The 13854-nt window shown below is 40.1% G+C and overlaps 1 protein-coding gene across 3 annotated transcripts in view; it reads left to right on the top strand.

The window, feature by feature from the left end:
* Positions 1-13854, top strand: part of map3k7 (mitogen-activated protein kinase kinase kinase 7) — a 79048-nt gene that overhangs the window by 17952 nt on the left and 47242 nt on the right. For all 3 annotated transcript variants that reach the window (XM_077587951.1, XM_077587952.1, XM_077587950.1), the window contains exons 7-9: positions 869-993; positions 6100-6228; positions 6391-6521. In XM_077587951.1, the coding sequence (XP_077444077.1) occupies positions 869-993; positions 6100-6228; positions 6391-6521 (385 nt within the window). The remainder of the gene's footprint in view (positions 1-868; positions 994-6099; positions 6229-6390; positions 6522-13854) is intronic.

Genomic DNA, 13854 nt, shown 5'->3' with positions numbered 1-13854 from the left:
CTGCTCTTTACCCGAATCCCCCTTACTTGCAGGTCAGGTCTGAAAAAAGGAAGAACAAAATCAATCTACTACAATTCACTTTCATGTTCATCATAGTCATTGACATCAATGCCCTCTTTGTCCTGGTAGAGTTCCTTTCCCATCTCCCAACACCTTGCTGGTCTCTAATGATCCATGACGAGGCTTCAGCATGCATAAGTGTTCTGGCTACTGTAATCAAAGAAAGTTGGAGATAGATTGATAGAGATCATTGCTTGTTACACATTGGGTCCACTTCTCAGGGACTGCAAAAAAGTTTTTTCTTCATCTTTTCATGTTTTTTATTCTTCAGAATTGGGGGTCTCCATTGTTCTTTTTCCTTCGCTGGTGTGAAAAAGTTATTTTTACTATCAAAATGTTTTTGTTTCATGTTAATTAGAGCTTAAAGTTTCCCTCAGAAATGACTTCGGTTTTATGTCAGGTTTAGGACTATAACCATTTTTCCTACAAAATAAAGCCAAATGAGTGTACAGACAGAGTTTTGATTCCATGAATTATGTTAAGCATTGCTCTGGAAAAGATAGTACAATTTCCATTTATTTCCACAACCATCCTGAAATATTGATTACTTGACTCATCACATCCTGTAAAAAAGAAGGTGACCCTCCGCCTTCTAAGTGTATTTTTGTCAAAGTGCATCCAAATTGTGGTGGGCAGAGCCTTGAAAAAAATAGGTTTGGACTTCAACATGAAAAGAAATTAAGAAAAAAATGTAGTAATCAGTTTAGGCTGTTTTTTTAAATCCAGACCCAGCATCCATCCACCCATTCTTCCATCCACCAAATTTTTTGATACTTGGTATGATCTAATGCTCCTGTAATTTTTGCAGTTTGCTGCTTGTTGCTGGTGGCACTGTACTCAAAATATGTGACTTTGGAACAGCTTGTGACATTCAGACTCATATGACAAACAACAAAGGAAGTGCAGCATGGATGGCCCCAGAGGTATTTGAAGGCAAGTATTTTACCTTTTCTAATATTTGGGTTAAAGTGACTGACAGCATTATTGTATGCATCATGTTTTCACACCCATCGAAAAGACCTGGGCAATAAAACGATAATGATAATTACAGACACTCCTCAACTTACGAACGCAATTGGTTCCGAGCGATTGTTCATAAGTTGAATTTGTTTGTAAGTTGATTTAGTGCTATATTTTGTATTATAATTTATGTTTAAGGCCTATATAAGTATAGTGAAGGTTTATATAAGTGCATTTGTATGTTTAAGGCTTGTATAAGTAACACGCATTGGTTTGTACTGAAAAAAAAAAAATTAATAAAATGGAGAGAATATGTACAGTACTGTAGAGAGAGAGATAGATTTATGTATTAGAAACTGGCCAAAAGAAGCGACCTAATGACGATTGCACAGTTTTCTTCTTTTTTTCATCATAAATGATGCAGTAGCACTGTATGGCATCATTCAATTGATTTGCAAACTTTGTGCAACGTTCAATATTTGGGTCCTGCTGCTCGATCTTTCTGTTTATAAATGGTACTGAATGTGCAACGCTCACCACTTTCTGACGCGCATCAAGCTTCGTTATTATTGCCACTCGTTTCAAATGAAATGGCTTGCCTCTTCCTTGCAACTCCCTCAATAGAAGCCTTTAGCTTTTTACCAACCATATTCAATATTGGATGCATGAGATATTTAATGATACAAATGAAAAAGGTTCTTTGCACACTGGAGATACATTCACGCACTTCCGCATTGCAACGAAGAAGGTAGATGCTGGGTGAGCTGAGCTCTCACAGCGCCAGGCGTCGGTATTAGCGGCGGAAAGAATTACTACTCCGAAAAAGACGCGAAATACAAAATTGGACTTGCGAACATTTTTGGACTTAAACGCAATTTGCAGACATGTTCGTATGTACCGTTGTTCGTAAGTTGAATGATCGTAAGTAGGGGAGCGTCTGTATCGTCAAATAATTTTTGCCAACAATGATAATAATTTTCAATAAAATACAATAGATTTTAACTGCGATTACACCACCCGAACACCAAAAAGAAGGGAGGCGCTGATGCGGCGTGAATGCTAGTTCCAGGCCAACATTCAGTAGATCAGGGTTGGCCAAGTCCGGTCCTCGAGAGCCCCTATCCCGTCTGTTTTCCATATCTCCCTCCGCTACCACACCTGAATCAAATGATCAACTCATCAGCTAGCTGTCCAGAAGCTTCATACCGATCCTGATTATTTGGTTCAGGTGTGTTGGAGGAGGGAGACATGGAAAACAGACTGAAGAGGGGCTCTTGAGGACCAGACTTGGTCACCCCTGCAGTAGATGACGAAGATGGTAAGGAACAAGCAGCTATTTTTAGCATGGTTAGCTATAGAGTGGCTAACACCCAGTATGTAAGCAAAAAGACTATAAAATAGCCAAAATGAGCGATTATGAGATCCAGGACAAAACCGAGCCGACCCACTAACAGATCCAATTGAAGTCTCACTGTCGTTATTCTTTTTTCTTATTTTTTTTAAATGCCTCTTAAATACCTGTGCACAAACAGCAGCCTTATTGAAAATTTCCTTAACCCATTTTAACCCACTCTCCTCATTTGAGGACTGCCTATACAGTAATCCCTCAAATATCGCAGCTAATGTAGACCAGACATGGACGTTATTATCGAAAAACTGCCAAATAGGATTACCCTTATTATTACTACCATACTACCGTATTTACTCGCACATAAGCCTCCCGTGCGTACAAGCCACACCATGAAAGTCGCCTTGAATTTTTTTATTTTACAATTTCTCGCGTATAAGCCGCCCCCAATTTTCTCCTCCATATTCATGGTTTTAATAGGGAGTACAAAAGTGTTACTTTGAAGGGAAAATCTTAAGAACAATCATCACAACTGGAATTTCTGAGATACTGTATGAATCAAAAGCATATTTTTAGGGTCAATATCATAAGTTCATATGCCTGTCTTTCTTAATGCAAAATATCAAATTATTCAATTTGAAAAAATCTTGATGAGAACCTGATGCTTTCTAATTACAGAAATGACCATTTTCTTACCAGAAGTTTAAGATGTTGTGGCAGCCATATTGCTTCTAATGTCAAAATATCTCAATTGTTTCGATGGTTTTTATTACTCAGATAGTTGTACATTTCGAACAAGAAATACAAGGAAAAAATATCAATATTAGCGAGTTAGATTAGCGTTGCGATGTTAGTGCTGTTTGATAGTGCTGGGACACCTCATCTACACAGATACTCCGGTCAGAGTGAGACGAAGGAACACAGATGATTCTTTAGGTTCTTTTATATCAAATATGCGTGTGTATGTGCGTGCGTGTGCGCGCACGTGTGCGCCCACGTGCGCCCGCGTGTGTATATATGTATATGTACATATATATATATATATATATATATATATATATATATATATATATATATATATATATATATATATATATATATATATATATATATAATATAAAATCTGCGATCTAATGAATCCATGAAAGTTGAACCTGCAAACTGGTGAAAAATCACAGATTCTTTTCTTTCTTGAAAGTGTTTATATGAAAATGTTTTGAAAACATTCCAAAAAAACAGTTCGTCAAGCAGTCAGTGAAATACATCGTTTTGAATTTAATGCACACACAAGGTGCACCGACTGATTGGGCGCAGCGTCCATTTTATAAGTATAGATGTGACAATACGGTAATCTAATCAAATCTGTTTAAAAAGACAGCAATTCCAGGAAGTGGCTGCCATTATTGCAGCCATATATTTGATCAATGTAATTGCTATTTTAACCAAGATTGCCTACCCCTGCTTATGACATTATTAGTAGCTCTTGACCCATGCACTTGTGTTCAAGTCAGTGTTTATGTGTGTGGGTACAAGTGACAACATAGTAATGGCAGTGCTCATAAATGTTTTTATTGTTTATGCTTAAACGTGGATTTTTTTTTAACATGAATTATCAAGGAGAAATTTGTGATTCACAGCTCTGGGCTCCTGGGTTCAGTCGAAAAAATTTTTTGCGACAGTGTCAGTACTGCTTCAACCAGCAGAAAAGAATGCTTAAAGCCATTTTGCTTCATGTTATAGTTACTTATCTTTCATAAAATATTCACTACACATTCTGGAATGCTTATTAATTAGCAGGTTTTCATGTGTGTGGCTCAGGAGAAAGTTTACTTTAATGCTTCATTCTTGGACAGACAGAATAATGTCACAATGTTGCTCCGTACCTTGTGACAACCAGGGAATGTCCATTTTAATTGTAAAGTGGTATAAATCCTTGGCAAAATTGAAAACTGAGCGATTAACACTTAATCACTTAAAACCTTTTCTAAAATAGAACTGCAAAAATCAGGGCCAGAAAGTTTCTGCCTATTACTCGGAGATTCAGCACTCAATTATCAGGTTGTGCCTACGTTTTCAGCTCTTGATTTTAAACAGATTTAATGTATTTGGAAGAAAATCACCAAAATTACTTTAGCGCACATTTAAGTATGTCTTATCTCATCTCATTTTCTGAACCGCTTTATCCTCGTTAGGGTCATGGGGGGGTTGGAGGCTGTAGCCTATCCCAGCTGACTCCAGGCCAGAGGCGGGGGGACACCCTGAATGAGTGGCCAGCCGATCGCAGGGCATAAGGAGACGGATAACCATGCACTCTCACACCCATACCTAGGGGCAATTTAGAGTATCCAATCAGCCTACCATGCATGTTTTTGGAATATGGGAGGAAACCGGACTACCCAGAGGAAACCCACGCAGGCCCGGGGAGAACGTGCAAACTCCACACAGATGGACATGACCTGGACTTGATCCCAGGACCCCAGAGCTGTGAGGCCGACGCGCTAACCACTCGCCCCACCGGGCCACCCTTACAGACAAAGATGCATTTATTAATAAGTTTAGATAAGGACCACGGCGTAAGGTCGCATGGGGCTCGCATTTCTGATAAAAATCCACCCTCACAGCAGCTCCCAGCCGCTCAGAAAGCTCTCTTTTTGGGGAAAAAATGATGGCCACCGCCTGCTGCCCGCCAATTTTTTTTTCTTCAGTGCAATACATCGATTTTATTCAATTCATACAGAATGCAAACTAGCAAAATAAAAAAGCAGACATAAAATATTTCCACAAATCCAAAATCAATATTCATCAATATTATAAAATGTAGACTAACCTTACAATAAATTGACAATATTGTCCATGTGTGCTCATCTGTTGTGTACGAGTATTGTCAGGGATTGTTGGGTTTTTTAAGACAACAAAGAGGGTTGTTAGTCTCATAATTGTTAGGTATTACTTAGGTCAGCGTTTGTTCCCGTGTGACCTGTCCTTGTGATTGCCCATTGAGTTCGGCTGTCGTTTTCCCCCGCCCTGTTATCTCCTGCTTACTCCCTCTCGTGTGACCCAGGTGTTTCTGATTGTTTCATCAACCCAGGTCTGTCTATTTCAACCGCGTGATTATGTCAGTTCTTGTCAGATTATCTTGTGTACATGTTTTCTCCCCATGTCCAGTGCTCTTGTTTAACTGCATCCTCTCTGTAGGGTTTGGTTTTGTTCCTTAGTCTTAAATCTTTGTTGTTATTGCGAACATTCCCAAGTTATTGTAGTAATGTTAGTGCACCGTCACTCCCGGTCTCCGCTTGCTTCCCTGCATTTGGGTCTTAACACGCTCCGCACCCTTTCATTTAGAAAGTATAATTTCGATGGTGGTTGGCCTTCTCCTTTGGTTCCCAACCTCCTTGCGATCCATGCAGGAACAAGTCTTATACTGGTCTAGTAATTATCCACTTAGTTTTTTATTAGCTGTTTTTCAAATAGTCCCAGAGTTATAGCCAGCAGACATCAATCAACTCCAGTTTGCAATCCTAAATCTAATACAGGTGCAGGTCTTTGATTTGTTGAACTAATTTGTGTAGGCACAACATTCCCAAAACTTTGTTGCGCTATGATTTGCTGCATGGACAATTATGTACTATTTTAGCATGTTTACAAACTGAATATGGAGAGCTCCACAATACTTTTTAAAAGTAATGCTTTCTTTGCTTTATTTAAAAATGGCTGTTTTCCTTTTTACTTAGGTAGCAATTACAGTGAGAAGTGTGATGTGTTCAGCTGGGGGATCATTCTCTGGGAGGTGGTCACACGCAGGAAGCCCTTTGATGAAATCGGAGGACCAGCGTTCCGTATTATGTGGGCTGTGCACAATGGTGGGTTAGTAACAAGGAAAATAAATTAATGGACGTCTTAAGGCTTCTCTATGTACGCTCCTAAATATGTCACTTATATTTGTCAACAAAAATGTCTATTCAAATGTTTTCTCTTGTGGGATAATAACCAATGTTTTAATCTGAATTGTGTTTAATTTCCAGGTACAAGACCACCTATGATCAAAACTTTACCTAAGCCAATTGAAAATTTAATGACCAGTTGCTGGTCTAAAGACCCTTCTAAGCGACCTTCTATGGAGGAGATTGTGAAAATCATGACTTATCTAATGCGGGTAATCTGTTTCCATCTAATTCCCATACTGTTTAACATTTGGATGGGAGGTATCACAATGCTGACCTGTCACTTAATTGAACTGACCCATGTGGGTTTTTTTCTGCCTCAACTTGAGACAGACTTGGTACCATGCTGACCATATACCAGGGGTCTCCAACTCTGGTCCTCGAGGGAACGTATCCAACATGTGTCCATGTCCCCTCCTCAAACTCACCAGAGTCAAATAGTCAACTCCTCAGGAATCTCTTCATAAGCCAGGTGGTCATTTGATTCAGGTGTTTGGGAAAAGGGAGATATGGAAAACAGCCTGGATAGGTGCCCTCTTAGACTGGAGTTACAGACCCCTACCATATAATATGATGTGCACATATTCTGGAAATTGACTACTTTTTTTAGTCACAACATACTTGAAGAGTTACAATAAGAATATAGCTATCTTCATGTTAAAGCATTCATTTATTAAAACTATAGACGTACACAAAAATCCAGTCCCAACTTTAAATTGAAAGCACACTTTAGAAACACATTTCGCAACCAGACAGAGAACAATTCAGCCTCCTCGTTTTCAATCTGTAGCTTTTCTCCCTAAAATAATAATAATAATAATGAAAATATAACTGTCAACCCAATAAAATTTCAATTAAAAGTTAAAGACAAAAAACGGTAATTCTTCTATCACTAATCTATGTGAAGTAATTGGAATACTGCAAAATAAATTTGGTATCGTTGGAAAGCTCTATAGCAGTGTTTCCCAACCTTTTTTGAGCTGCAGTACACTTTTTGCATTGAAAAAAATCTTAAGGCACACCACCGGCTGAAATTTTTCTAATTTAAAACTATATCGCCTATATTAAGAATATAAAGTTCTCATCAAAGTTTTATCAACAGGAATTTAAACCCCAAAAACTATTCCAAAATCTTCCCAAATTTTTACACCCACCTAATGTCACCAAAAGTTGATGTCTACTAACCCCGACCAACTTCCGGTTCACGTAATGTAAAAATAAGTCATGTGACGTTTTTAATTGGATTGGATTGCATAACTTTATTCATCCCGTATTCGGGAAATTTCATTGTCACAGTAGCAAGAGGGTGAGAATGCAGATACAGAAAAGGCATAGTTACAGATAGTTACAAGTTAGACAATACAGTCGCAAAGGCCGCAGAACAACAAAGCAAAAAGCACGAAGTACAAAGCAAAGTATATGGTATCATTAAGAATCATTAAATCAAATCATTAAGACAGAAAAGCAGGAAAAACACAAAACGAGCAAGAGCGAATGGAGCTACCGCTACCGGCTGCCACTTGAGCGGCGCCATCTTGGTTGCAGTAGCAAAAACGGATACAGACTCAAGAAAAAGACGTTGTAGAGTTGGATAAAACTGGAACCACACACAGGAAGTCTTCCACAAGATGGGGCGCTTCTGCAGACTGTGACCGAGGTTGAAAATATGCAGTCACTCTTCCAAGCTTATCCGCACAGTCCCTCAGTAGTCTGGAGCTGAAGAATCAACAGTAGCAGAGTATAACCCCTCGACTCTGTTTCCGGCCTGGTAAGCGCCGACAGCTCTTCCATCCTATCGGGGAGGGTTCTCACTTTCCCCATAATAATAGATGGAAGTTGGTCTGAAGCGTAGTCCCATGTGTATGACAGCCAAGGCATGGCTGAATGGTTCTAAAAAAGGAGCAGAGGCTAATGGAACAAAGAAAGTTGTAAAAACATTAAAGTAAAAAGTATAAAGTACAAAGTAAAGTAAAAAGGAATGTATTAAGAAATATTAAAATGTTATAAAAAAGATAGAAAGGCTGTAAAACACGAAAAACTAATAAGAGTGGACAGAGCTACTGCCACTGGCTGCCGCGTGACGGCGCCATCTTGGGGAAAAAAAAATCTCAATATTTAATGACTTTTTGATAGGTTCATTAATCGTTACACTTTAATAAAAGAAAGACATCGGAGCACATAATCCAGCGTTAACTTGCAAGTGAGAATCCATCCTGACTCGTCCCCATCACAGATCATTCTAAAGAAACCAATTCTCTCCTGTCCATTTAGTTGCATTAGAATCAAAACAATTAAGGTTATCTTATTCGAAACAATTGCATAAGCGTTAACTCGAATAACACAATTAAGGTCAAAAAACAACTTCAACAACAATTGCATATCAGGTATTCAAAAACAACTGCATAAGAATTTAAACAAGCAAGCCTCCATTCAGCAAAACAATTCCATATTAGGTGAAACGAGCAACACTATTTTAAAACAATATGCGAGTATCTTCGGAGATTGATTCTGCTCCGGAATCCAAGTCAAAACAATTTAAGAGTCCTTCACCGATCTTCATTGCGAACTTGCGACTGGGTAAAGGGTTGAGGTTTTAATCCAGATCAACAGTCCTCGGATTCAGGGACTGGGTAAACTGTCAAGTCAATAGTCCTCGGATCAGGGCAAAACAATTAAACGTCCTCGGAGCCAGCTGCAGGGGGAAGTGTCCTTCAGTAACAATTATACTAAGAGTTTGTCTGCTTATAATGATTAATATTCCACACATACATATAATGATTAATATTCCACACATACATATAATGATTAATATTCCACACATACATATAATGATTAATATTCCACACATACATATAATGATTAATATTCCACACATACATATAATGATTAATATTCCACACATAATGATTAATATTCCATACATACATATAATGATTAATATTCCACACATACATATAATGATTAATATTCCACACATACATATAATGATTAATATTCCACACACATATAATGATTAATATTCTATACATACATATAATGATTAATATTCCACACATACATATGATTAATATTTCTTCGTTGTACACACATTTAATAGTACCCAAAATAACTCCAACACTGGCACTTGTGCTCACACAGACACTAGACACACACACACACATACACACACACGCAGACACAGAAACACAGACACACACACAGACACACACACAGACACACACACAGACACACACACAGACACACACACAGACACACACACAGACACACACACAGACACACACACAGACACACACACAGACACACACACAGACACACACACAGACAGACACACACACAGACAGACACACACAGACAGACACAGAGAGACACACACACACAAAAACACACAGACACACACAGAGACACACACAGACACGCACAAACACAGACACACAGACAGACACACACACAGACACACACACAGACAACACACACGCACACAGACACACACACACAGACAGACATACACACACGGTGGGCAAATAAGTATTTAGTCAACCACCAATTGTGCAAGTTATCCTACTTGAAAAGATTAGAGAGGCCTGTAATTGTCAACTTCAACCATGGGAGACAGAATGTGGAAAAAAAACCAGAAAATGGTTTGGTTTTTAAATAATTTATTTGCAAATCCTGGTGGAAAATAAGTGTCTGCTCAATACCAAAAGTTCATCTCAATACTTTGTTATATACCCCTTGTTGGTAATAACGGAGGCCAAATGTTTTCTGTAACTCTAAACAAGCTTTTCACACTGTTGCTGGTATTTTGGCCCATTCCTCCCTGCAAATCTCCTCTAGAGCAGTGATGTTTTGGGTCTGTCGTTGGGCAACAGACTTTGACCTCCCTCCACAAATTTTCTATGGGTTTGAGATCTGGAGACTGGCTAGGCCACTCCAGATCTTGAAATGCTTCTTACGAAACCACTCCTTTGTTGCCTTGGCTGTGTGTTGGGATGATAGTCATGCTGAAAGACCCAGCCACATCTCATCTTCAAAGTCCTTGCTGTTGAAGGAGATTTTCACCCAAAATCTCTCGATACATGGCCCCATTCATTCTTTCCTTTACACAGATCAGTCATCCTGGTCCCTTTGCAGAAAAACAGCACCAAAGCATGATGTTTCCACCCCCATGCTTCACAGTGGGTATGGTGTTCTTCAGATGCAATTCAGTATTCTTTCTCCTCCAAACACGATACCTGTGTTTCTACCAAAAAGTTCTATTTTGGTTTCATCTGACCATAACACATTCTCCCAGTCCTCTTCTGGATCATCTAGCGAACCGCAGACGGGCTTGGATGTGTACTGGCTTCAGCAGGGGGACACGTCTGGCAGTGCAGGATTTGAGTCCCTGGCGGCGCATTGTGTTACTGATAGTAGCCTTTGTTACTGTGGTCCCAGCTCTGTATATCATTCACTAGGTCCCCTAGTGTGGTTCTGGGATTTTTGCTCACCATTCTTGTTATCATTTTGACGCTACGGGGTAAGATCTTGCATGGAGCCCCAGATCAAGGGAGATTATCAGTGGTCTTGTGTGTCTTCCATTTTCTAATAATTGCTCCCACAGTTGATTTCTTTACACCAAGCGTTTTACCTATTGCAGATTCAATCTTACCAGCCTGGTGCAGGTCTACAGTTTTGTCTCTGGTGTGCTCCGAGAGCTCTTTGATCTTGGCCATAGTGGAGTTTGGATTGTAAGAGACTGAGGTTGTGGACAGGTGTTTTTTATACTGATAATGAATTAAAACAGATGCTATTCATACAGGTAAGGAGTGGAGACCGGTTAGAAGAAGTTAGACCTCTTGGATCTTGCTTGTTTGTAGGTGACCAAATACTTATTTTCCTGGAGTGGCCTAGCCAGTCTCCAGATCTCAACCCCATAGAAAATCTGTGGAGGGAGTTGAAAGTCCGTATTACCCAACGACAGCCCCCAAACATCATTGCTCTAGAGGAGATCTGCGTGGAGGAATGGGCCAAAATACCAGCAACAGTGCGTGAAAAGCTTGTGAAGAGTTACAGAAAACGTTTGGCCTCCGTTATTGCCAACAAAGGGTATATAACAAAGTATTGAGATAAACTTTTGGTATTGAGCAGATACTTATTTTCCACCATGATTTGCAAATAAAGCCCAGAGGATTGTCGGTTGCTCTCTGCCCTCACTGGAAGACATTGCCAGCCCTCGTTACCTCAGCAGAGCCAAGAACATCATAGGGGACCCTTACCACCCTGGTCACAATCTGTTCCAGCTGCTGCCCTCTGGCAGACGCTATAGGTCCCACAAAGCACGGACAAATAGGCTTAAGGACAGTTTTTTCCCCACATCCATCAGAAATCTAAACTCGCGGTAACATAACACACATTCCCTTCTGCGGTAATATGAAAAGATGTTTGGGTGGTGATCTGCCTCCTACTAGCTGACTGAAGTAAGGTAAGTGAAAGACAGTGAGAGGTAAGCGAGAGGTAAGCGACCTGTATCCACAACAGCAGAATGCCAAATTACAAGTCCGTAACTTACACTTATTTAGGTCTTTTGCCGAGTAAACGTAGCTTATAGAGAAGCACCATCAATTTCGTCACACGCAGTTTCTGCGTGTGATGACAAGTAGGCTTTTTGTGTTGCGATAATGATGACAGGGCCTATGTCCGATTATTATTATTTAAAAAATAAAACAATGTGATTTTCAGTTTTTTTCCACATTCTGTCTCTCATGGTTGAAGTTTACCCATGTTGACAATTACAGGCCTCTATAATCTTTTCAAGTAGGAGAACTTGCACAATTGGTGGTTGACAAAATACTTATTTGCCCCACTGTATATACTATATATATGAAGAACATGTCATGGCTCTCTTGAGTTTCCAGTTATTTCTACAACTCTGATTTTTCTCTGATTGAGTGATTGGAACAGATACTTCTTTGTCACAAAAAACATTTATGAAGTTTGGTTCTCTTATGAGTTTATTATGGGTTAACAGAAAAAGTGATCAAATCTGCTGGGTCAAAAATATACATACAGCAACACGAATTAGCAATTTGGGTGACTTAGAAAGTTGTCAGTGAAATGAGCTTCATAGCATGGCCTCTTAACTTCTTGTGAGTGATTATGAGTGACTTCAGATGGTGACTTCTCTGAGGCCATTTAAATAGGGCTCATTGGATGCAAACGCCCACAAACGTTACAATGGGAAAGTCAAAGGAGCTCAGCATGGATCTGAAAAAGCGAATCCTTGACTTGAACAAGTCAGGAAAGTCACTTGGAGCCATTTCAAAGCAGCTGCAGGTCCCAAGAGCAACAGTGCAAACAATTGTTTGTAAGTATAAAGTGCATGGCACTGTTTTGTCACTGCCATGATCAAGAAGAAAACGCAAGCTATCACCTGCTGCTGAGAGAAAATTGGTCAGGAGGTTGAAGATTCAACCGAGAATCACCAAAAAGCAGATCTGCCAAGAAATAGAAGCTGCTGGAACAGAGGTGTCAGTGTCCATAGTCAAGTGTGTTTTGCAGCTCCATGGACTGAGAGGCTGCCGTGCAAGTAGGAAGCCCTTGCTCCAAAAGCGGCACCTTAAGGCTCGACTGAAGTTTGCTGCTGATCACATGGACAAAGATAATACCTTCTGGAGGAAAGTTCTGTGGTCAGACGAAACAAAAATCGAGCTGTTTGGCCACAATGCCCAGCAATATGTTTGGAGGACAAAAGGTGAGGCCTTTAACCCCAAGTACACCATGCCTACCGTCGGTACTCGGACGTTTCGTCGAAAGACGTTTGGTCCCTGGACGTTTGGTCGACCGGACGTTTGGTCGACCGGACGTTTGGTCGACCGGACGTTTGGTCGACCGGACGTTTGGTCGACCGGACGTTTGGTCGACCGGACGTTTGGTCGACCGGACGTTTGGTCGACCGGACGTTTGGTCGAACGGACGTTTGGTCGAACGGACGTTTGGTCGAACGGACGTTTGGTCGCCGGGTTCGCGAGTCTCGAGGTTTGAGTCACGAGACTTTCATTTGTTTAACCCTAACCCTATTCACTCAATGTTTAATAATAGTCATTAAATCCCTATTCACCCAATGTTAAAATCTATCAATTGCATGCGAACCCGTTCTACCAAACCTCCGTCCAGGGACCAAACGTCTTTGACGAAACGTCCGGTCACGCTACCGTCAAGCACGGTGGTGGTAATATTATGCTGTGGGGCTGTTTTGCTACCAATGGAAATGGTGCTTTACAGAGAGTAAATGGGGTAATGAAGAAGGAGGATTACCTTCAAATTCTTCAAGATAACCTAAAGTCATCAGCCCGAAGATTGGGTCTTGGGTGCAGTTGGGTGTTCCAACAGGACAATGACCCCAAACACACATCAAAAGTGGTAATGGAATGGCTAAATCAGGCTAGACTTAAGGTTTTCGAATGGCCTTCCCAAAGTGCTTACTTAAACACCATTGAGAACTTGTGGACAATACTGAAGAAACAAGTCCATGTCCGAAAGCCATTAAATTTAACTGAACTGCACCAA

The sequence above is a fragment of the Stigmatopora argus genome, chromosome 19 (assembly GCF_051989625.1).
Source record: "Stigmatopora argus isolate UIUO_Sarg chromosome 19, RoL_Sarg_1.0, whole genome shotgun sequence".
NCBI classification, from domain to species: domain Eukaryota; kingdom Metazoa; phylum Chordata; class Actinopteri; order Syngnathiformes; family Syngnathidae; genus Stigmatopora; species Stigmatopora argus.
Note: the sequence above shows the minus strand (reverse complement) of the source record. Positions and strands in the feature narration are given on the sequence as shown.